General features: G+C 42.9%; 1 protein-coding gene and 1 long non-coding RNA gene across 2 annotated transcripts; one reads left to right on the top strand and one right to left on the bottom strand.

Annotated features, from left to right (window-relative positions):
- The first annotated feature begins 13,073 nt into the window (after window positions 1-13,073).
- LOC146075318 (uncharacterized) lies at window positions 13,074-17,919 on the top strand. Its single transcript, XM_083184443.1, has 4 exons — window positions 13,074-13,192; window positions 15,708-15,843; window positions 15,928-16,044; window positions 17,222-17,919. The coding sequence occupies exons 1-4, from the start codon at window positions 13,074-13,076 to the stop codon at window positions 17,690-17,692; spliced, it is 843 nt and encodes a 280-aa protein (XP_083040569.1). The 3' UTR covers window positions 17,693-17,919.
- A 765-nt stretch (window positions 17,920-18,684) lies between these two features.
- LOC146028846 (uncharacterized) lies at window positions 18,685-22,274 on the bottom strand. Its single transcript, XR_014455276.1, has 3 exons — window positions 22,212-22,274; window positions 21,958-22,131; window positions 18,685-19,086 (listed from the first exon to the last, which is right to left on the bottom strand). It is a non-coding gene; the product is annotated as an uncharacterized LOC146028846 (long non-coding RNA).
- Between the last annotated feature and the right edge of the window lie 263 nt (window positions 22,275-22,537).

Here is a 22,537-nt window from a genome sequence, read left to right as displayed (position 1 = left end):
GCATACCCGGCTTTATAGAAATAATGAACTACAATAGTTACACTATAATAAGTACATAGATTCCATTCATGAAGTTGTAATGGCTGGACGAACATGCATATTAGATGTAAATGTGTAGCAGCAAATGATATCAGAAATAAAAAGGGGAGATTTATGAGGTGAATATACTGAACACAGTTTATTTTATCAGTAATAGTGCAATGTTACAATGTTGTCAAAACAAGTCTAGATGGTAACAATTGGAAGCAACACATGTAACAATGTTAGATAAAAGGGTATGTGCACATATAATGTCTGAAAATGGTGAATGTTAATGTGGCTATTACAAAACAATATGCATTACATAATGTGACACACACGGAGCATCAAACTGCTATAAAGCCGGGTATGCGACTACAGGGTGACTACCGCAAACTGACTATACTCGCATACCCGGCTTTATAGAAGTTTGGTGCTCCGTGTGTGTCACATTATGTAATGCATATTGAAATATTAGCAACTGTGCCTTGTATTATCCTTAGCCATTTTAAGGGCTATTGTCTGTCTGCTTGTGCACATTATATGTGCACATACCCTTTTATCTGATACCCCTTTTACACCGCCGAAAAATCCGGGTCAGCGGCGGGTCAGACCCGGATCCTCGGCGGTGTAAATGGGGGGTATCCGTGTCCATTTACACGGGTCCTCTACCCAGGTCCTGACCTGGGTAGAACACGGATGGGACCCGTGTAAATGGCGGTGTAAATGGTCCCGCTGCGGGTCCAGGCACCCGCAGCGGGTCCACAGCGCGCAGCGCTGGGGAAGCTGTCCCCAGGTGCTGCGGGAGGAGGGGGGTCCCTGCGGCTACTGAGTGGAGATGGGGTACCTGTCAGCGGCCAGCCTGACACGGCGCTGCCACTGCTGTATCTCCCCCGCTGCTGTTTCTCTTGCGGCGGATGGCGGTGTCGGCGGTCAGTGTCGGCGGTTCCTCTGGCGCAGGGGAAAAGACCCTATTTTGAGTGGAGATGGGGTACCTGTCAGCGGCCAGCCTGACACGGCGCTGCCACTGCTGTATCTCCCCCGCTGCTGTATCTCTTGCGGTGTCGGCGGTCCCTCGGCGGTCAGTGTCGGCGGTCCCTCTGGCGCAGGGGAAAAGACCCTATTTTGAGTGGAGATGGGGTACCTGTCAGCGGCCAGCCTGACACGGCGCTGCCACTGCTGTATCTCCCCCGCTGCTGTATCTCTTGCGGCGGATGGCGGTGTCGGCGGTCCCTCGGCGGTCAGTGTCGGTGGTCCCTCTGTCGCAGTCCCTCTGGCGCAGGGGAAAGAAATAGTACTATTTTCCCTGCGCCAGAGGGACCGCCGACACTGACTGTCCATCCGCCGCAAGGACCGGCCGCCGGGGGGAGATACAGCAGCGCCGGCAATCATAGGGTCTTTTCCCCTGCGCCAGAGGGACCGCCGACACTGACCGCCGAGGGACCGCCGACACCGCCATCCGCCGCAAGAGATACAGCAGCGGGGGAGATACAGCAGTGGCAGCGCCGTGTCAGGCTGGCCGCTGACAGGTACCCCATCTCCACTCAGTAGCCGCAGGGACCCCCCTCCTCCCGCAGCACCCGGGGACAGCTTCCCCCCTCTACCCCCACAACACCCGAGGACAGCTTCCCCCCTCTACCCCCTCCAAGCTAGATAGATCTATATATATATATAGATATATATCTCTATATATATATATATAGATATATATATATATCTATATATATGTATAGATATATATATATATATATATATATATATATATCTATAGATATGTATATCTATATATATAGATATCTATATATATCTATAGATATATATATATATATATATATATATATAGATAGATAGATAGATATATAGATATATAGATATATCAACAAGGAAAGGCAGGGCTGACCCAGGTCTGCGACTAGTCAGTTTGCGGTAGTCACCCTGCCAAACTGCTATAAAGCCGGGTATGCGACTACAGGGTGACTACCACAAACTGACTATACTCCCATACCTGGCTTTATAGAAGTTTGGCAGAGTGACTACCGCAAACTGACTAGTCGCATACCCGGCTTTATAGAAGTTTGGTGCTCCGTGTGTGTCACATTATGTAATGCATATTGAAATATTAGCAACTGTGCCTTGTATTATCCTTGGCCATTTTAAGGGCTATTGTCTGTCTGCTTGTGCCTCTCAAATTTAACTGCGGGACCAGACCGGCATTTCTATACTGAAGTTTAGTAGACGCGTACCCCGTCACTTTTGTTTAGGTTCTGTACTCACGCCTCTTTGTTTTGGTATGCCCTTAACCCAGCCCATTATGATAATTTTGTTCATATATATCGTGTCAAAAGCCCAAATCGAGAGAGTGTGTACGGTGGTACAATCTTTTTCTTGCGACTGTTTGGACGGGAGTACATCGGGCGTCGCAAGTAAAATTGTACAGGTGTGTACGCGCGTGATCGGCTGTTGTTTGTGGACGGTCCGACGGGAGTACAGTCGGCCAAACGGTTGGATTGTATATATGTGTACCCAGCTTAACTCTTGATAAATAAACACAAAGGTGTCATTGCGCCTATAAACCAACCATGTTGCATTGCATATGGACTAGATTTAATGTGCAGGGATAGTTAGTCCAGTCCTCAAGTACCACCAATCGGCCAAAAAAATGCACAAATGAGTTCATCTACTTAGCTGGGTCAGTGATTATCCCACCTGTTTTCACAGACAGAAATCCTCGCTACATGACCTGTGAGTTGAGATCGAGAACCACTGTTCTAGTATAATGCTCTATACTGATTTTTTTATGTAATAATATTATTACCAATATGAAGAACACATTTTTTTAATTTGAAGCTATGAAAATAGTTTTTGTGCATTTTTTTTAAATTTAGAAGGAGTTAATTTAAAAAAAAAAGAACAATATGATTCTAGCCTTGGATGCATTTTCTGATGACTGTAACATCGCCGCAGCAATCTCATCTTACCGCTCCAATTGTTTCAAGCAGAGAGAGGAGTGTTTCCTGTCCGTTTAGAATCTCATTCAGTTTTTCAAGCACTTGAATAAGGTTGACCTGCAAGATGGAAGAAATGATCTGCTCTATTGTAAGCATAATTATTTTGTCTAAACTCCTTCCACCTAAAACACAGACTTTAGAATGATCGTTCTGTAATTGCCGTGGCAAAGATTGTTGTGGTGGTGGTTGCAACAGTATCTTTGTTTGCTGTTAATAAGTGCTTTGTTATATGACTATACATTAGCAAGAATAGACAAATGACATTAGACTTAATTTGTTCTTATTCACAAAAAAATGTAATTGCAGCCATGGCATAAAAATAAAATAATGGCAAACATGTCTTAAACTGAATATGGATCATTGGGGCAGATGTATTAAGCCTTAACAAGAGATAAATGCAAGTGTGATAAGGAGAGATAAACGTCCAGCCAATCACCTGCTAACTGTCATGTTACAGGCTGTGTTTGAAAAAAGTCAGTAAGGAGCTGATTGGCTGGATGTTTATCTCTCCTTATCACACTTGAATTTATCTCTTGTTAAGGCTTAATACATCTGTCCCATTATTGTCTAACAATCGCCAAAGTTTTATGGATATGTACTAAAAATTAGTTGCCATTAATGTTTTTTTCTGATGTCGGTATACTGTAATACTGCGTTTAAAATATGCAGTAAATTTTTCCCCCCTCAAATGTAAGAATGGAATTCGAATTTAAACAAACAAAAACAGAAGCTCTTTATACAGTAAGCATTTATGAGCATACAAAGTAACAAACTGAATAACATCCTCCTTCTCACACAGAGCCTTCTTCAAAGTCCACTTCCCCCTCAGCATGGGGTTAAGTAATTGTCTGCTGAGACAAATTAACATCTGCTACAATGCTTACTTTTATCTTCTGAGTTCCAGGGAGATGAGCGCTGGTCTGTATACTAAGTACTGCCAGGGTACTTCCTAAAAGTATTGGGAACAAAAAGAGCGGAGTACGTAAACATCTGTTAACAGATAAGGCGTAAAAAACCAGTAGCAGATTTTATCGTATTTATCAATAACACAAAATAAACAAGAAGGGAACCACATGTAAAAGTGACTTGGTATATAATGGAGGTAGAACATATCACACCTTCCCTAATTGAGTCGGGTGCTAATAAAAACAATATGTCACTAAGCAGCTATGTCCTAAACAGCTGTTTCATTCTCTTACACGCAGCCCTCCTTCCTGGTGTCATCAGTATGTGTTGTGAGCATGCAGAAAGGTATAAAAACAGTACAGAAGGAAGGTGTTAACAAACACTTATTGGATGTGGAACACATTTCGTGGATTTTAATGATACAGTAGTTCAATAAAAGCATGTAAATAAAGAAACATCATTAAATCATTAAATGATAATGCACCTTTCTCTGGTAGGAAAATTGCAGCTTTTTGAAGGAGTCCTATTGTGACCTCCTGTGCATAAAAGCAGTATTTTATATGGGTAATAATTCCTAAGGCAAGAATGTGCACTCACCTATTGATGTTGATAGCACTCCAACTTGAATGAAATGTCCCCTAGAATGGTAGTAGGTTGAGCAGACTGAATGGAAGCAAGTCCATTAGACCAGATAGGTGCACCTCTTTGGATGGGTATGGGTCATTGGGTCAACCAAATTAAAGTTGACATGCATTGGGTCAACCACTGAAGGTCGACACATGAAAATGTCAACATGGCTAAGGTCGACAGGGTCAAAAGGTCGATTCAAGCATTAGGTCAACAATAGGAGGTCAACGCGAGTTTTCACTTTTTTTGTCCCGAATGCCGACATGGACACCGTATCGGTGCACCACATCCCCTCGCATGACGCTTCTGGCTCCACTATTCTATTCTCCCTCCACAACAGTGGATGGTAGGGCATGAAATATCACCTGTCGGCTAAAAAAAAAAAGGGAAAAACTCATGTCGACCTTTTGACTGTCGACCTTCACAATGTCAACCTTATGCTGTGTCGACCTTTTGGCCATGTCAACCTTAGCCATGTCGACCTTTTTCATGTGTCGACCTTTTTCACGTGTCGACCTAAGCCCAGTCGATCATCAGTGGTTGACCCAATGCATGTCGACCTTAATAGTGTTGACCTAACGACGTATACCCTGCCGCTAAATACAAATACCCTGCCGCTAAATAAGGCTGCTATATACACAATAAGAGTCGGCATAATAAATAATTTAAAAAAGAGGGCGTGGGGTTCCCCCCCCCCCCCCCATGGCCATAAGCAGCCCCAGGCTCAAAGAGCCAGTCCTGGGGTGACATTCTATGGGCTGTGAGAAAAGCGCATATATTTTTCGGACTCCACATCGCCGCTCTTCGCACTTTCAGAAATCGCATTTTTTAGTCATAATTCGCATATTTAATGGTATGCGCATTAGTGGCTAAAAAGTGCGATGTAGTGCGATTTGCGGCGAATTGATGCAAAATTATGTCACTAAAAAGTGTGATTTCTTCCGCCGTTCATGTGCGAATTTTAGACCAACCGGAGTGCGATTTACAAGACTGTCTCCACATGCCAAATAACCCCCTAACCTATTGGCCCACCTAGGTCCCCTCCATTATGCATCACAACCCCTATGTAAAGGGCCACTGGTGCCATTTCACTCTTTGATAGGAAGTAAGGAGCATGGAGAGGAGCAGTGGCAGTGTGAGAAGAGGAAGAGGTGTTGGTGGCAGAGTGAGGAGTGGCAGAGGGGCCAGTGGCAGAGGGAGCAGTGGCAGTGTGACCAGAGGAAGAGGGGCCAGTGGCAGAGGGAGCAGTGGCAGCAGCCAGGCAAGAGGAGCCAGTGGGAGAGGCAGCAGAGGACTTCTGAGGTCGACCTCCATTACAGGGAGTGGCAGTAGTGTTGCAGCCACCATGGCCACTGCAAGGGCAGCCCCAGACCAGGCCCTGGAGGACCAGGCCCAGCAGGAGGAGGTGGAGGATCCGCTGGCATCCCCATCCTGTAGCCAGGACCTTGCCCATACCCCACAGCAGCTGCAGGAGGGCCACATGTCCGAGATGGAGGAAGATGGAGGTGAGGAGGAGGAGGAGGAGGAGGAGGAGGAAGACACTGGCATGGAGGAGGATTTTGACATGCATGTGGAAGATATAGAGGATGAGGAGGAGGGTAAAGCTGGCCGCACCAAAAGTGGGAGAAAGGTCCGATTCAGTTATGAGGAGAATGTGGCGCTTGTCCTGGCCATCATACCCCTGTATGACCGCTTACTGGGGAAAAACCAGCACAAGACCACCTCACATCGTAAACGTGGTATGTAGAAGGACATCACCCAGGCGGTCAACGCTGTCAGTCACCGCAAGAGGCTAATCAAAAACGTTAAAAAGCGGTTTAACGACATCAAGCGGCAGCTGAAAAAGAAAATGGCCATGGAGATGGAGGAGGCCACCAAGACTGGCGGAGGAAGCCCCACCACAATATCCTACACATCATATGAGGTGAAGCTCCAAAGAATTATCCCCCCTGAGGTCCTGCCTGGGATGCACATTGCGGATACCGATAGGCCGGCAAGCCCACCCCGAGCTGGTAAGTGTCACCACATGCAATATGAAACATACATGCCAATGTATTTAAACTGCAATGTTATTTTGTATTGTTATACTAATTAATGTGGTGCTGTGGAACTACATAGCCCAGCAAGGTCTGTCAATGGCAATAGTTTACACCTACTTTAAAAATGATCAGAATGCTGGGCCTTGTAGTTCCACAACTGCACATCTATTTTTCCACACTAACATTTTTTCTAGCAGCTTCATATGTATGTGGCCCAAAAACATTGGTGTACTGGTGGTTTAGCAGTCACGCCTACATACCACAGATTTGCCAACAGTTGTAATGTGTCAAGCAGTGTTTTAATTTTTTTGGCTGACTACAGGTGCAAAACATCAATGTAAAAATATGAATAGTAAATAATATAGCCCTAAACCAAAAGTAAATTTGTCCTTTATTGTAATTTATTTGATGATTTTGCACAAAAGCATCTCCATTGCTCGGTACATAAAGTCTGCCGATCTTTCCTTTCACAGATTGTCCGTCCCGAAGTGATCAAGCATCCAAGAAAAGAAGCTCTGATGGTGCCGCATCTGTGGAAGCAGGTAAATGTTCAAACCATAGGCCATTACACATACAGTACACACACCCATGTCACATCAAATAATAAATCACATTACAGTCATCTTCAGCTGCTACATTGCAACGGACATGAATGTAATGTGGCCTAGCCATGTCAATAAAGATTATTGTTAATGTTTCATGCAGGATCGGGGTCCATTTGTAAGTACATAGTACCCCTAGGTATGGGCATCTACCATCTCAGACCCTTTCCAAAACAGTACTGACGACAGAAAGGACAATACAGTATATGCATCTGTACTTACCTCTTCCTCTGTATCCACAGGTACTGTACAACTAGGACAACAATCCACAGAATCCTCTGATATGCCGGTGGATGACATAGAGATAATTCTGGAACCAGTGGACACGTTTGCGGCTGAGGAGGAAATAAACACATCATCACAGAGTGATCTTCCACCAAGTGGGATGACTCCAAACCCACCCCCACCCAGAAATACTCCCCCTAGAGCTGCTTCTGCTGCCCAAGTAGCTACCTCCTTGGTACATTTCAAGGACAAACAACTAGAATTTATGGCCTCCCAAAGTCTGGAAATGGGCAACATTAAGGGGTACATGCGTGACACCTTTCTACAGTTGAGAAAATTGTCTAGGAGTGTACGGGTTGGTGTAGGCACTCAGGTGCGTATGGCAAATAGCATAGACACCCGTCTTGCTGAACTTAGTTCTGCTGTAAGGGAGCAGAATATCCATATTGACAGCCTTGCACAAAGTATTCATTCAATTAGTCAATCGTGTACTGGGCAAACCAATGCGTTGATCGCTATGCAGGCCCAAATCCATCAAATGGAGGTGTCAGGTGTCATAGGTGCAACTACATCTACAATTAGTAGTTTATCTAGCACACCAGTAAGTGGCTCACCAACTTCCTCACCCCGTCGGAGTATTAGGACCCGGGGTGGCGTGTGCACAGGGTCAAGAGGTGGTAGTGCGCAGCCTGATGGAGGGAAAAAATAATTATTTAACATAAAATCAATTGATAATGCATGTACTATGCTTGAATTTTTGTTACATTAATACACATTTCGGTACTTGTTTCCTATCTGGGCGCCCAGGTTTTCTACGTACGGCACCGTACTGAAATCGGATCGCATCGCATCGTACACATACACGATATTGAACGATGCGATGCGATGCGATCCGATTTCCCATAGGAAACAATGTTAAATGGCTCAATTTAGCCAAATTATCATAGGAACAATAGTAAATGGGCCAAAAACACCCCTGAACATTGAAATGTCCCCCCAAAAGTAGTTGACGCCACCCCGCCATCAACGTGAACCCGAAGCGTGGCGAGCGCAGCGAGCCCGCGAGGGGCGGCGGTACGCGTCCTCCGACCTTTTCATGCCCTACTATCCACTAGGGCGTGGAGTGAGAATAGAATAGTGTGGCGAGCGCAGCGAGCCACCGAGCCCGAAGCGTGGCGAGCGCAGCGAGCCCCGCGAGGGGACGCGGATACCTTCACAGTTATACGCGTCCCCTCGCGGGCTTCCCAGGTGTCCATGGCGACGCGGACACCTGGGAAGCCCGCAAAGGGACGCGTTTACCTGTGAAGGTATCCGCGTCCCCTCGCGGGGCTCGCTGCGCTCGCCACGCTTCGGGCTCGGTGGCTCGCTGCGCTCGCCACACTATTCTATTCTCACTCCACGCCCTAGTGGATAGTAGGGCATGAAAAGGTCGGAGGACGCATACCGCCGACCCTCGCGGGCTCGCTGCGCTCGCCACGCTTCGGGTTCACGTTGATGGTGGGGTGGCGTCAACTACTTTTGGGGGGACATTTCAATGTTCAGGGGTGTTTTTGGCCCATTTACTATTGTTACTATGATAATTTGGCTAAATTGAGCCATTTAACATTGTTTCCTATGGGAAATCGAATCGGATCGCATCGCATCGCATCGCATCGTTCAATATCGTGTATGTGTACGATGCGATGCGATCAGATTTCACTACGGAGAATAGCATGGTGCTCAATTTACTTAGTGGGCGCCCAGATAGGAAACAAGTACCCACATTTCTATTGTTTGTGACTGACAAATGCAGGTTATGTATGACATAATATACTGTAGTAAAAATGTCACAACGCATACCATTTTGTCTGTGTGTTATTCTTCAAACATTTGTTGTGTGATCTGTTCCATAATGTAATGATATATGGGCAAGGTATTGGTGGAAGATGCTGTTGTCTCAAATCTGGCCCGTCCGAGGTTGTGGAACTACATATTTCAGCAAGCTGTGGCAGTCATGTTTTGAGCTGTCATGCTTACAGTGTGTCAGGGCATGCTGGCCCATGTAGTTCCACAACAACAGGTGAGCCATAGTTGATTGCACAAAAATCACATACATGTTGTTAATATACTTACAAGGTTTTTTACAGCAAGGGATAGGTCTGCACCACCAACTGTACCCTTGGACTGTGTCTATTGGGCTAAATGTGGGGGCAAAAAGATGTTAGTGATAAATGTAATGTAGGTGAGTTCACTTCCAGCAAAGGTACATGTAGGAATAGAGAGCACATGTGCTTACCAGAAAAGTAGTGCCTGATGATGTCTGTACACACCAGATTCCCCCTCTGCGTACCCCTCACTACCCGAGGTGTGGTAGGTTGGGCTTCCTGCATGACTGCTGCATGATCCTCCTTCACATAGGCTGGTTAGTATAGGGCTATGTTGTGTAACATGCAGCAAGCCCGGGCGATCATCACTACTTTTGCAGGGTGGTAAAGCAGCAAACCAGATGACCGGTCCAAACACCGGAATCTACTTTTCAACACTCCAAACGTACGCTCCACCACATTGCGGGTTGCAATATGGGCTTCATTATACCGGTGCTGTGCAGGGCCATCGGGGGTGCACAAAGGTGTCATGAGCCAGGAAAGACACCCATATCCTGAGTCACCTAAACCAAAGAAAGGAAGAGAGGGGCAGATGTATTAAGCCTGGTGAAGAGATAAACTGGAGATAAAGTGGAAGGAGATAACACACCAGCCAATCAGATCCCAACTGTCATATTTCAAACACAGCTGATTGGCTGGTGCGTTAACTCTTCCAAGTTATCTCCACTTTATCTACAGTTTATCTCTTCTCCAGGCTTAATACATCTGCCCCTTAGTGCCTTATATGGTAAGGTATGTGCAGTGGGCAAATAGTATTTACTTGGACAAGAGTAGTAGGCTGTTGAAAATTGAAACACACACACACACATTTCAGCAGGTACAAAGACGAATAGAGAGGGTAATATGTAAAAATGTACTTACCAAGTAGCCAGCCCTCTGGCATTTGTTGTTAGGTAAATCGGTTCCAGAGGCCGGAGTGTCTCAGAATATAGGCATCATGGCAGTTCCCAGGGAAGCCTGCAACTACACTTAGGATTTTGAGATGAGCATCACATACAACCTGCACGTTCAGGGAGTGCCGCCCACGCCTATTGACATAGACGTGGCCCTGCACGTGCGGTGCCCTAATCCCAATGTGTGTGCAGTCTATAGCTCCCAGCACGTGAGGGAATGCTGAGAGTCTATAGAAAGCAACCTTGTGGTCCTGCCACTCTGACTCTGAACTGGGGAATCTGATGTATGTCCGCCACAACTTCTTTAAAGTGAGTAAAATGCTTTGAGAAAGTGGCTTGTGATACCCTCAAGGACCATGAGGTCACGGACTGAGTGGAGCCAGTGGCCAAATAGTAGAGGGTACACATTAATTTCTGCAGCCCAGACACTGCATAGTTGCCCCCCCAAAATGGTCCAAATCATCTCTCACCTGCTCATATAAGTTCAACAAGTTATTGCGGTTTAGCCTAAACATCCCCACAACCTGTTGATCCAAGAGGGAGTCCAGGTACAGCCTAGCACGATACATACGTGGGGTACGCACTATTTGGGGTGGTACCTGGTTCTGGTGCGCAGCTTCCTCCCTCCTGCCCAGCTCCTCCAAATGGGCCAAATCCAAAATGAGCAACTCAAATCCACTCTGCACAATCTCCATGTCTCAAACCCTTAATGATGTGGGGGTATATGTAGGGGTGTTTGTGAGTGAAATTAAGGACACCTGTGATGACATTAACCATGTGTGCACTTGACCAAATTGAGTTCTGGGCCAAATCGCCCAACAGAACCTGGTCTAAAAAAATGGCGATTATTAGACACCTTAAAAGTGCGATTTGCGAAATCCCATTCCATTAAATAAGCGAATTGTATACTTTTCTATTGGAAAAAATCTGGATGCGATAAAAGTGCAAATTTTTACCGCACTTTCAGTACGCATGACTTATCGCACAAAATATGCGATTTAGGGACCTTTTTGCATCAGATTAAATATGCAATTTCAAGGAAAAATGCGAATTAGCCGTTTTTTGGAGTAAAATTCGCCAAAAAACACAACTCTCATTCTATAGAATGTCACCCCTGGTTTTAAAAAATCATGGAGCAAATCAAGTAGACATTTCCCGGATTTTTTCAAACCAACACAAGGCTCAAGGGCTAGTCCTGGTTACCAAAATATGGGGGACAAAACGAATATGGGTCCCCTACATTTTGAAAACCAACACCAGGCCCAACCAGGCAGCTCGGGGGAGACATTATATACAAGTCTCCCTGGCCAAAGCATTTACTCCCTGACCGGTCAGCCTGTGCAGTGATCCAATGAAGGGGTTCCCCCTCCAGAATTTACCTGCCCAGGCTGAAGCTTGGGGCTGTCCCCAGTACCCCTGGGTGTTAGGCACCAGACTGATGTTTGTGTAAAAAATAGACAAAACTATTGTCTCTTGCTTTGGAACTATGAGTCCCAGCAAGCCTGCACCACATGCAGGGTCTTGGAGAACCACAAGTCCCAGTATTTTACATACGGCCGCATAGTAAATTAGGAATCACCATTCTAATGAATGGTGATTCCTAGTCGTGTTCATTCAATGGCATTGTAAATACGAATTCGAATGTGCCATGAATATGAATACGAATTAATTTATTTTTAGCACAGTAAATGCCAAAAATACGTACAGGCAGTCGTATTTGCATACGAATATGCCTAAAATAGGCATATTTGGCATAATAAACCTTATGATTGCTGAAATGGTTATTAGTAATATAATTACACCACATGCATTGTTATCTCGGGCATATAATAAGATAATGGATTCATGCAGATGATCATTTTTAACAGATATCAAACTTTGTATGCATAACAAATATACAATTTTGGTACTTGTGTACTAGCACGACGCCCACGATAATTAGTCGCCCGATTTTTGATCGCATGCCATACACCCGATGGCATGTGATGTGATTTTGCCCCATATACGATGTTAAATTGTATAAGCACCCTAAGCGTGGCGAGCGGAAGCGTATACCTGTGAAGTTCTGCGCATACCCTTGCGGGGCTCGCTGCGCTCGCCACGCTTCGGGCTCGGTGGCTCGCTGCGTTCGCCACACTTTATAAAATCAACTTCACGCCGACGTGGATAGTGGGGGTATGAAAAGGTCGTAGGACACGTACCGCCGCCCCTCGGGGGCTCGCTGCGCTCGCCACGCTTCGGGTACACGTTTATACTTGGGGTTGGCGTGGGGGTGCATTTAAGATTATTATTACAATTTGTCTCTTGTTTTGAAGAAATGTAAAATGTCTAAAGCTAGATGAATACTATGTTTTCAGTGTGCAAATGATGAATCAATCAAATGAAAACTTTCAGTAACAGTATCTAACTTACCTAACCTGTGTCCCCAGTGCGTGGCCCTAGTCCTAGCACATGTGATTCCATCATAATGTAATGCTACAAATATTGCACTAAGAGTTTTTGTAATTGTAATATGATAATGAGAGTCTGTGCGTCACTAGTGCCTCCATATGTATTCCTCCTATATAAAGCACATGTTATTACCCCTTGAGCAAAATATTCGTAAAGAGCAATGACTGTGGGAAGCCATTTGCCTGTGGTTACTGTTCCAGAAAATCACCTGCATGACCTTGATCCTTCTATTCTCTCTAGTCCCGACCTCGCCTGTTTGGCTATTGTTCTGTCATCACAGTGGGTATGGGTCATTAGATCACCAGCAAGTAGGTAGACACCACGAGGTCGACATGCAGTAAGGTTGACATGACTTAAGGTCGACATGGGTTAGGTCGACAGGGTCATTAGGTCGACATTAGAAATGTTGACATTGTTTATTTTTTTTCACTTTTTTTTTACCCGAACACGACACAGTCCACATAAACACTAAAACGTAGCACCGCGCTCACCATGCTTTGGGCACGGTGCCTCAATATGCTCGGCACACTATTTTATTCTCCCACCACACCCTAGTGGATGGTAGGGCATGAAATAACACCTGTAGGTACATGTTGGCTCCAAAAACAATAAAAAAACCCCATGTTGACTTAAAGACACTGTCTACCTTTCCCATGTCGACCTAATGACCCTGTTAATCTAATGACATTGTCGACCTAATCCATGTCGACCTTCCTGCATGTCGACCTTAAGTCATGTCAACCTTCTTGCATGTTGACCTAATGGTGTCTACCTAATGCTTGTCGACCTAGTTGCTGGTGACCCAATGACAGTATCCTCATTATAACAGTAGTTCCTGGATCACAGGGGGTACCATTACAGGTAGTTAGCCCCTGCCTGTGCCTGGCAGTCTTAATACAGCTTTATACTGTGACAGAACACTAACGGCCCCCATACACTATGCGATTTGGGCACGATTTCACCCGATTCGGATGAATCGGGCCGTGAAATGGGCCCATATCGCACTTGCAGACACCCCCTCCAATCCGATGCGCGGTCCCGTGCGCATCGGATCGGTGTCAGGAGGTCGGACGGGCTGCACATAAGATTTGCTAAATCTTATGTGCAGCCCAGCTCCGGAGCTGTGCGGGGGATGACAGCGGGCGGGGGAAGCCGGCTATAGAGAGCCGAGCAGGGGGAGGCTGCATAGAGTGCCGGGCAGGAGGCACTTGAAGCTGTTGTGGTGGGGTGACAGCGGGAGCAGGGCGCCGGGCAGGGAGGATGACGCTGGCTGTACTCCATTGTACTCATATAAAAATGGGATAATAATAATTATAGTACTAAAGAAGAACTTGTAAGAGCTTTAACTAAACTTAATACAATTGTGCAATATGCAGTACAAAAAAGCACTGTGTATATGGATCAAAAAAACAAATATCTTAATATAGAAATAAATTTAAATTAAGAAATTAGCATTTAAAAATACAGTATCTTAGGACTCAAAATATTATGAAATGTGATTGCACAGATGAATTATATGTTACTAGGTAATGTTTTTTAACAGTGTTTGCAATACAGTTATGAAATGAGTTGCAGATGCCACTTCTTTTTTTTAGCAATAATGCTTGATCTCCAAACAGCTTAGGGGCCAGATGTATCAAGCTTCAAAAAGTGATAAAATGGAGAGTGATAAAATAAGCAGCTCCTACCTGTCATGTTACAGGCTGGGGGGGGTATTCAGAGATATCCGATAACTGTAAAAAATGCGAAGTGTTTTATTTTTCGGGGAATTCGCAATGCGAAGTGATATCACTTACGCAAAGTTTTCGTGTATTCAGACTTGCAAAGTGAAAAGATATTCACCCGCGAAATGTGACATATGAGGTGAAAAGAGGGAGTTGCACTTTCCGCATTTCCGCTCTACGAAGTCTATATAAGTTTTCGCTCCTCGTGATTAGACGCCATTTTCCGAAGAGGGAGGAGTACTTCGTACACGGACTGCTGACTCCAATCCTTTCGATCGATCACAGCGTGTGGTCCCGTAGCTGTGTTGGAGTGGTAAGAACACGTTCACTATGTTGTTTGTTTGTTTTTTTGTTTGTGCGCTGTTTTAAATTTGTGGCTTTTGAAGCAGATCGTTTAATATGGTATTCTGGTTAATTTTCCAATTGCTCACATGCTGTTGACATGTTCCAGAAGCGTGGTTTGTCATTTTTTTTTGCTGTACTTTTCAGTAAGTGGATGGTGGGCAAGCATTAATTCATGGTATTGTGCTGTAATTCCATCTAATTTACTGCCTGCATTGCCAACCTGTTTTTAATAATAGTGGCGCAGCACTGTACTGAAGTGTGTTGGGTTTTTTAAATACTTGCTGAAATCAGTCACATGTATTTCATGGTCGTGCACGCTGTTTGTAATGCTGTTAGCAAGAGGTGGCCATCGATTACATGTGCTTGCTCTGCTGCTTATCAAGGTGCTATTAGTGGCCCTTGCTTGGTGCTTGCCACAATCATGTTGTAAGTAGCCCATGAACAATGACAAGGGTGTGTCCAATGTTAGCCTTGCACTAAGCAAACGGTGTCCCAGTGCTGCTCTGGATTCAGCAACTTAGGTTTCCCTGCCATCAATGTTTTCTAATCACCAATGATGGCTGGCCTGCCCATGAGTGGCTGGCTGCATTTGCACCCTTTTCTTATTAATAGAGGTGTCAGTGATGATGTGAACAAGAGGTGTCCATCTATTGCTTTTGATTCAACAACAATTACAAGTAAATCATCAATATATTATCAACCTAATTATTGTCTTCGCATTTCAGAGAAATGTTTCTTGGGAATTGGACACAGTCACCAAATGATGACCATTCATCAGGTCCATCAAGTGGTGAGGATTTGTTTGCAATCAAAAATCATAAACATCAGAAAAGTAGGAGAAGACTTCATCCATCCACACAGGTATTTTTTTATTTATTTTTTATTTTTTTTATTTTTTTTACTATAAATGGTTTATTATTCAATTTTTATTTTTATTTTCAATAGACTTCAGAAATTGAACAAGCACAAATGTCTAGTTTATCACCTTCTGATGTTTCTTTGGTCAGTGAAGAGGAAGAATGGCAGCCTGCTCCAGAAATTCAGCGAAGAGTATCGAGTCATGTAAATATTTTTTGAGTGTGTCATATATTATTGTTGCGTGCTATTTACACAGTGTGCTTTATAATGTAATGGTAGTTGGTTATGCATAAGCAAAATTGTAATCCCCACAACTAGATAGGTAATAGTGATGCATTTTAAATACTCTTAACCATGGGTCCTCAAACTGCGGCCCTCCAGATGTTGTGAGACTACAATTCCCAGCATGCCTTGCCACAGTTTTAACACTCCCTTATAGGAAAACTGTTGCAAGGCATCCTGGGATTTGTAGTTTCACCACATCAGGAGGGCCGCAGTTTGAGGACCCATGCTCTTAACAAACAGTTCCAATGACAATATATTCCTGGATCATTGGTATTGGAGGGTTTTGTTGTCCATAATGTGAGGAGTGTAGATTCTTTTTGAGAGCATCTTTCAATACACTGGTACCAACAACTATAATTCTATGACATCGGGTCATTATAATTAGTTAGATTTTTAACGTAAGTCCAGATTGTTACTGTGGAACCAATGTAAATTGGTCTAAGATAAAAAATTTACCTTTGAGCAATATTTTGCATGTCCCACACACCCAAATTTCGAATAGTACTCCAACCGTGATGGTTATTTACTATGACAATTGACATTCGTTTGCTAATGCCATTCCATGATCTACACCAATCCAAAGTGGGGGTAGGGTAGTGAGCCTATTCAGGGGACACTTATAACTTTACTGGTATTCAACGTTTCCTCGATGGCCTGTTGCGCACGCCACGCTTCGTGCTCGGGGACTCGCTGTGCTTTGTCCGCTAGATAGAAAGGACTACACGTACACGTGGATATTGTGGCCAAGGTTGGGAGGAGGTATGCTGGTGTGTTGATCATCGCATGGCGTTAACAATCGGCTTGCAATGTACCTATGATTTAAACATTAGGGTGTGGTGAATCGAAAACATCGAGTCTCAAGGACCATTTCCCGCTGGTATCTACTGTCAAAGTTAGCATAGAAGTGTTGCATCGCATGACACTACATTTTGCTAATGTAAGGGCTATTTTGTAAATTGGGATTGAACCATCTTTATGAAGGTTTAACAATTGCAATGGTTGAGTTTGATCGGGTACCATTAAGATATGTTTAGCAGTGGGACCAGATATTACATTTTTGTCTACATTTCAAAAAATCAAATTCTTTTTTCCCCAGAAAAGAAAAATGCTCATCCAAAATTTTGAAAGCAGAAGAGCCAAAAGAAGACATTTGAATAAGCGAAGTTTTGGAAAACGCAAACAAAATGGACAACAGCAAAGCCAATCTCAATTGGTAATTCCTATGAGTCAGGAAGGAGATGGTACTCCTCCAGATGGAAATCCTTCTCCAGATCCCAATCACGATGATTTGGATGAAGATTTGTCAGGTCCAGAGAATAATAAAAAGAACACTAGAGGTATTCGATTTAGTGAGACTGAGAATTATGTCTTGGTTGAAGGTGTTGATGCAAAGTACGACATACTGTTTGGGCCAAGAAGAAACACAACTTCTGCTAAAGAAAAACGTAGATTATGGAATGTAATAGCAGATAAAGTTACTTCAGTTTCCGGACACAGAAGAAGTGCTAAGATATGTCTGAAAAGATACAGCGATTGCAGAAGGCAAACAAAAAAAAAAAATGGCTGAACAGAGGAGACACGAATTAAGTACTGGGGGAGGACCAGAACTAAAGATACGCTGGCTTTCTTGGGAAGAATTGATTAAAAGAAGACTCAATCCTATTATGATTGAAGGTGTATCCGGGTTCATTGACTCCAGAAGACAAGGCCAAAAAACAATGTCTGTAGAAACTGAGGCAAGATGTCAGAAAGTTTTAGGTACTCATGAATCTGAAAGAAGAAGGATGCGAATGGGTAAGTAAATTATGCTCCTATCTTTGTAATTGGTATTACACTACTATCGAGTTTCTGATGCACACTGTAGTAGGATATGGTTTGTGTGTCATATATCTCTTAAAAAAATAGTAGTTTGAATTTAGGAAGGCTAGACTCAGACATTCTCTGTAAACATGGCCTCTACTCAGTTGTCCCTCTTTGTGGTTCATGGTCCCTCACGTTGGAGAGTCTTTGTAGTTTTTTTTGAGAAATGCACTACAAATTATCATATGTTACTGCCTAATTGATATCTCAAAATGGGCCAAGATGGCCTTCTGCATGCCAAAAAATTCCAATTCCAGAAAGCAGTTAAATGATCATTGAAGGGTGGAACACTGTAGTGCTGACACATACCAGGCAGGCAAATCAATAACTGTGGGGGTGGTGGGTGGTTCGTGGGGTTAGGTGATGGACAATGATATCACACTGTATGGTCCACCTTCTACACAAGTATCAGTTTGCCTGTGGTCATTGCACTGTTTCAATACAGGATGCCATCTTGATAGTGTGTGCTGTTGTCCAAAATACTAGTGTGTTTTATTAGCTTGAACAACAATTTTTAACACTGGTTTTTCTTATTTTGATCATATGATGGTATTGCAATGAACTATATTTTATAATGAATAACTACCGGTATATAATTTTTTTTTTTAATACGTTTTATTAGTGAAAAAAACAAGAGATGTACATACAACTGGACACACTTCCAGAGCAGGAACTAATCTACAAAAGAAGGGACAGCTACACACAACTGAGGTGGAAACACAACAAACATCAACTTTGCCCAACTTATTTGAGGATTCGGATCGGACAGAATCAACTTTTCTTGGTTTCGAGAGTAGTCCAATCTTGAATGTAAACCAGTCAAGAAGTGCAAATGAGTCAATGTTGCCACCAACCAATCCTGCTAGTTCAAGATCTCACATGAATCTTGATAAAGGTAAATTATTGATATCTTTCATTTTTATTGGAACACTTTTGTTGTCTGTCATTTCTACCATGACACTTATTTCATACTGTTACAAATTGTAGACACACCACCGGGGACAATGATAGTAACCTGTGAATTAGATGTTGGACCTGATATTTGTATTCCGGACTCTGAGGATGACAATAATGCAAATGTCCAACCAGCTGTGTCAACACCTACAAGTAAGTAAGCTTAATTAATTAATGATGTAATAGAATGGAATTAAATCAAACAGTACATTAAATAGATTTTTATTCCAAATTGTCTTCAGGCAGAGAAGACCAGCAGCATAACAATCGTACCATTGTTGATCAAGACATTGAGAACATGGCCTCTCTCATTTCTAAACTTACAGACAGGCAGGATGAGTACTGTAAGGTCATGGATTCAAGGATGAATTCAATTGAGACGACACTCAGAGATCTCATCACAAACACAGTTCATGATTTGATAGTTACATTAAAAGATAGTGAACTCATCCGAATTAATGACAGGAAAGAAAATCGACATGTTTTAAATCTAATGGCATGTGCATTGTCCAAACTAGTAGATAATACTTCATGCCTCTCGCAAGGAGTTAACGATATGAGAGAAATCAATAGACAAACATCCTCAAATTCAATGCTGATTTCAAATAATCTAAAACTGTTGACAGACAACATCAAGCTAATTACATCATTGTACAGCAATACCTTAAAACCACAAAGAACAGAATGTGTGAAAAAAAACACTCTTCAAAATTATCCGTCCACATCGTTTTCTCCATCTCAAGCTTACCAGGGTTTTAGTGGAATTGACAGAATGACAGAACATCTACCTAATACCACATCTGGTTTACCAGGCAAGACTGTGGAAATTCAGGCAAACATTGGCCCAAACATCCCTGACGAAAATCAACAGGATGACGATGATTCGACACAGATTTTTTTAAGGTAACCCCCAAAAAAAATGATATTAATGATCTCCCTCTTGTATTGTAGTTTGCATGACAATTTTCTCCATAATTTACAGGTTTAACTACAAAGTGGTTCAAAATAATGCACACCGTTTCAAGTGCAATGGTTTATGAAACCATCGTTCAAGGAAAAGTTAATGTTGAAGTTATTACAGTTGATTCAATAGTTCATGAAGATTCAGAGGTTACACTCAACATGTTTACACATACTCTGGAGGAAATTTGAAAAGTAAGTATTAATTTTAATAAATTCAGCATGTTAACATATGCTTCCTTACTGATCGTCATCCTACAGTTAATTGGATGATGACCCTCGAGCATCCTATTGTCTTGTGTGCGCAAGCATGACATTTGATATTCTGTTATTAAAAATACTGCATGTATTCCACCTACAGTAAGCTGAATTCTTAATCAGACCCTCCTCCCATACCTTATTAATCAATCCTCCCTCAACCCCCACCCAACCACCGGTTCATTACTACTCAATACCTCACCCCCTGTCCCACACAACTCCCACTGACCCGCAGTACTAAGGTCTCCACTACCACCTTCAATGGACTAAAATTTTTACTCTAAAATTGGGTTCCTTGCTAGTAATTCCAACACGCCATAGTCCAAAAGTCCCCCTTGACCACAATACAAAGGCCCACCGCCACCAATGTATATTTATTTAAATGCTCACTGGCCACAAATATATATATTTAAATGTATTTATTGCTGGCGCAGGCCAGCAATGTATACGTTACCGCATAATTTAAAAAACGTTGGTGGACAGTGTCGGCGAAAACGTATACATTACTGGCCTGCGCCAGCAATATATATATATATATATATATATATATATATATATATATATATAAAAATCCCACCTTTTATGCAAATAGCCTTTTCTATAGAAGGATTTTCAGCAAATTGTTTCTCCTCCTGAAAATCTTTTACTCATTGGGGAAAATAGTTCAGTGTGTACGCACTACTTTGGGGAAAGATATATCTATCCAAGAATTTGGCAAAGTCTATTTAAATAAAAATCTTCTAGTGGGTATGGGCCTTTAGTACCCCTTTTGTGAACGATCCAAATATGTTCTCTATTTCAAGTACAATATTTGTCAATATTTTCATTGCGTATTTGTGAAATGGCCATTTCAGGGTGTGGTATAATGTTCGGACGTACCCCCTTTTCGATATTTAAAAGATCCTAACTACTGCCATTTGTGGTGTGGGGGCACGAAAGGTTTGGGGGCTGTGAACAACCTACACCAACAGTTGGTGGTTTATTATTGTCTGAGGACAAGTGCCCATACATTTAACATTTCATAATATTAACAGGTTGCCATTATGTAAAATACAAATATTGCATATATGTAACCATTTGTTTATGATTGTATTAAAATAGTTCTATTTTTCCATTATTGCAGGTAACATCGAGGTTAAAATTTGAAATAGTTAATTAAAAACTGAAAACTGGATAATGTATCAAAAAACAAACACATCTAAAAACAACCATAAGAAACACCGATTGGTTAGCCGAGCATCTATATTTGAAGAATGAAACAACAACTGATACAACGATATTTGAATGTTTATCAAAAAATGTTATGAAACGAAAAGTAATATTTTAACACTTTTTGTATATGTTGCATTAAAAGTTATGCATAAATACACTCTTTCAGACATTTCTTTTGATTTACAAATTTATTAACATGATATTGATGCAAAAAAAATCAAATTTTATAACTTTGTTGATGAACATAACATCAAAATGCTCATATGAAATCGTACCCCAAGATATTGTAAATGGAGACAAACATCCTGACGGAGACCCTGTGAAGGAGGAGAGGATTAGACAGGACAGCAAAGGTAAGTTCGCAGGTCTATCAGGGGTAGATTTATGAAGCAGTGATAAGGAAGTAGAAGCGATAAAGTGCCTGGTACTTTATCACCGGCCAATCAGCTCCTGACTGTTAAGTTACAGGCTGGGTTTAAATAGAAGCTGATTGGAGGGTGAAAAATTACCAGGCACTGTATCACTTCTTCTCCCTTATCACCGCTTCATAAATCTACACCCACACTCCCAAAGACACACCTGCATTACCTGAAAGGAGCTGCAGATGCATAGGTCTATGTCCAGATAGGTTCCATGAACAGAGGGGGCTCATCAGCTTAAAAGCGGGCAACAGCAGGTACAATCAAACACTTCCCCTTCACAGAGCCAGAGCATAGAGCTCATACATCAAGATAAATGGAGACAAACTTCCTGACGGAGACCCTGTGAAGGAGGAGAGGATTAGACAGGACAGCAAAGGTAAGTTTGCATCTCTCACACTCCCAAAGACACACCTGCATTACCTGAAAGGAGCTGCAGATGCATAGGTCTATGTCCAGATAGGTTCCATGAACAGAGGGGGCTCATCAGCTTAAAAGCAGCCAATAATCACTTCCCCATCACAGAGCCAGAGCATAGATAAAAGCTCATACATCAAGATAAATGGAGACAAACATCCTGACGGAGACCCTGTGAAGGAGGAGAGGATTAGACAGGACAGCAAAGGTAAGTTTGCATCTCTCACACTCCCAAAGACACACCTGCATTACCTGAAAGGAGCTGCAGATGCATAGGTCTATGTCCAGATAGGTTCCATGAACAGAGGGGGCTCATCAGCTTAAAAGCGGGC

Source organism: Crinia signifera, chromosome 1, assembly GCF_055691185.1.
Source record: "Crinia signifera chromosome 1, ASM5569118v1, whole genome shotgun sequence".
In the NCBI taxonomy this organism is placed as follows: Eukaryota; Metazoa; Chordata; class Amphibia; order Anura; family Myobatrachidae; genus Crinia; species Crinia signifera.
Note: the sequence above shows the minus strand (reverse complement) of the source record. Positions and strands in the feature narration are given on the sequence as shown.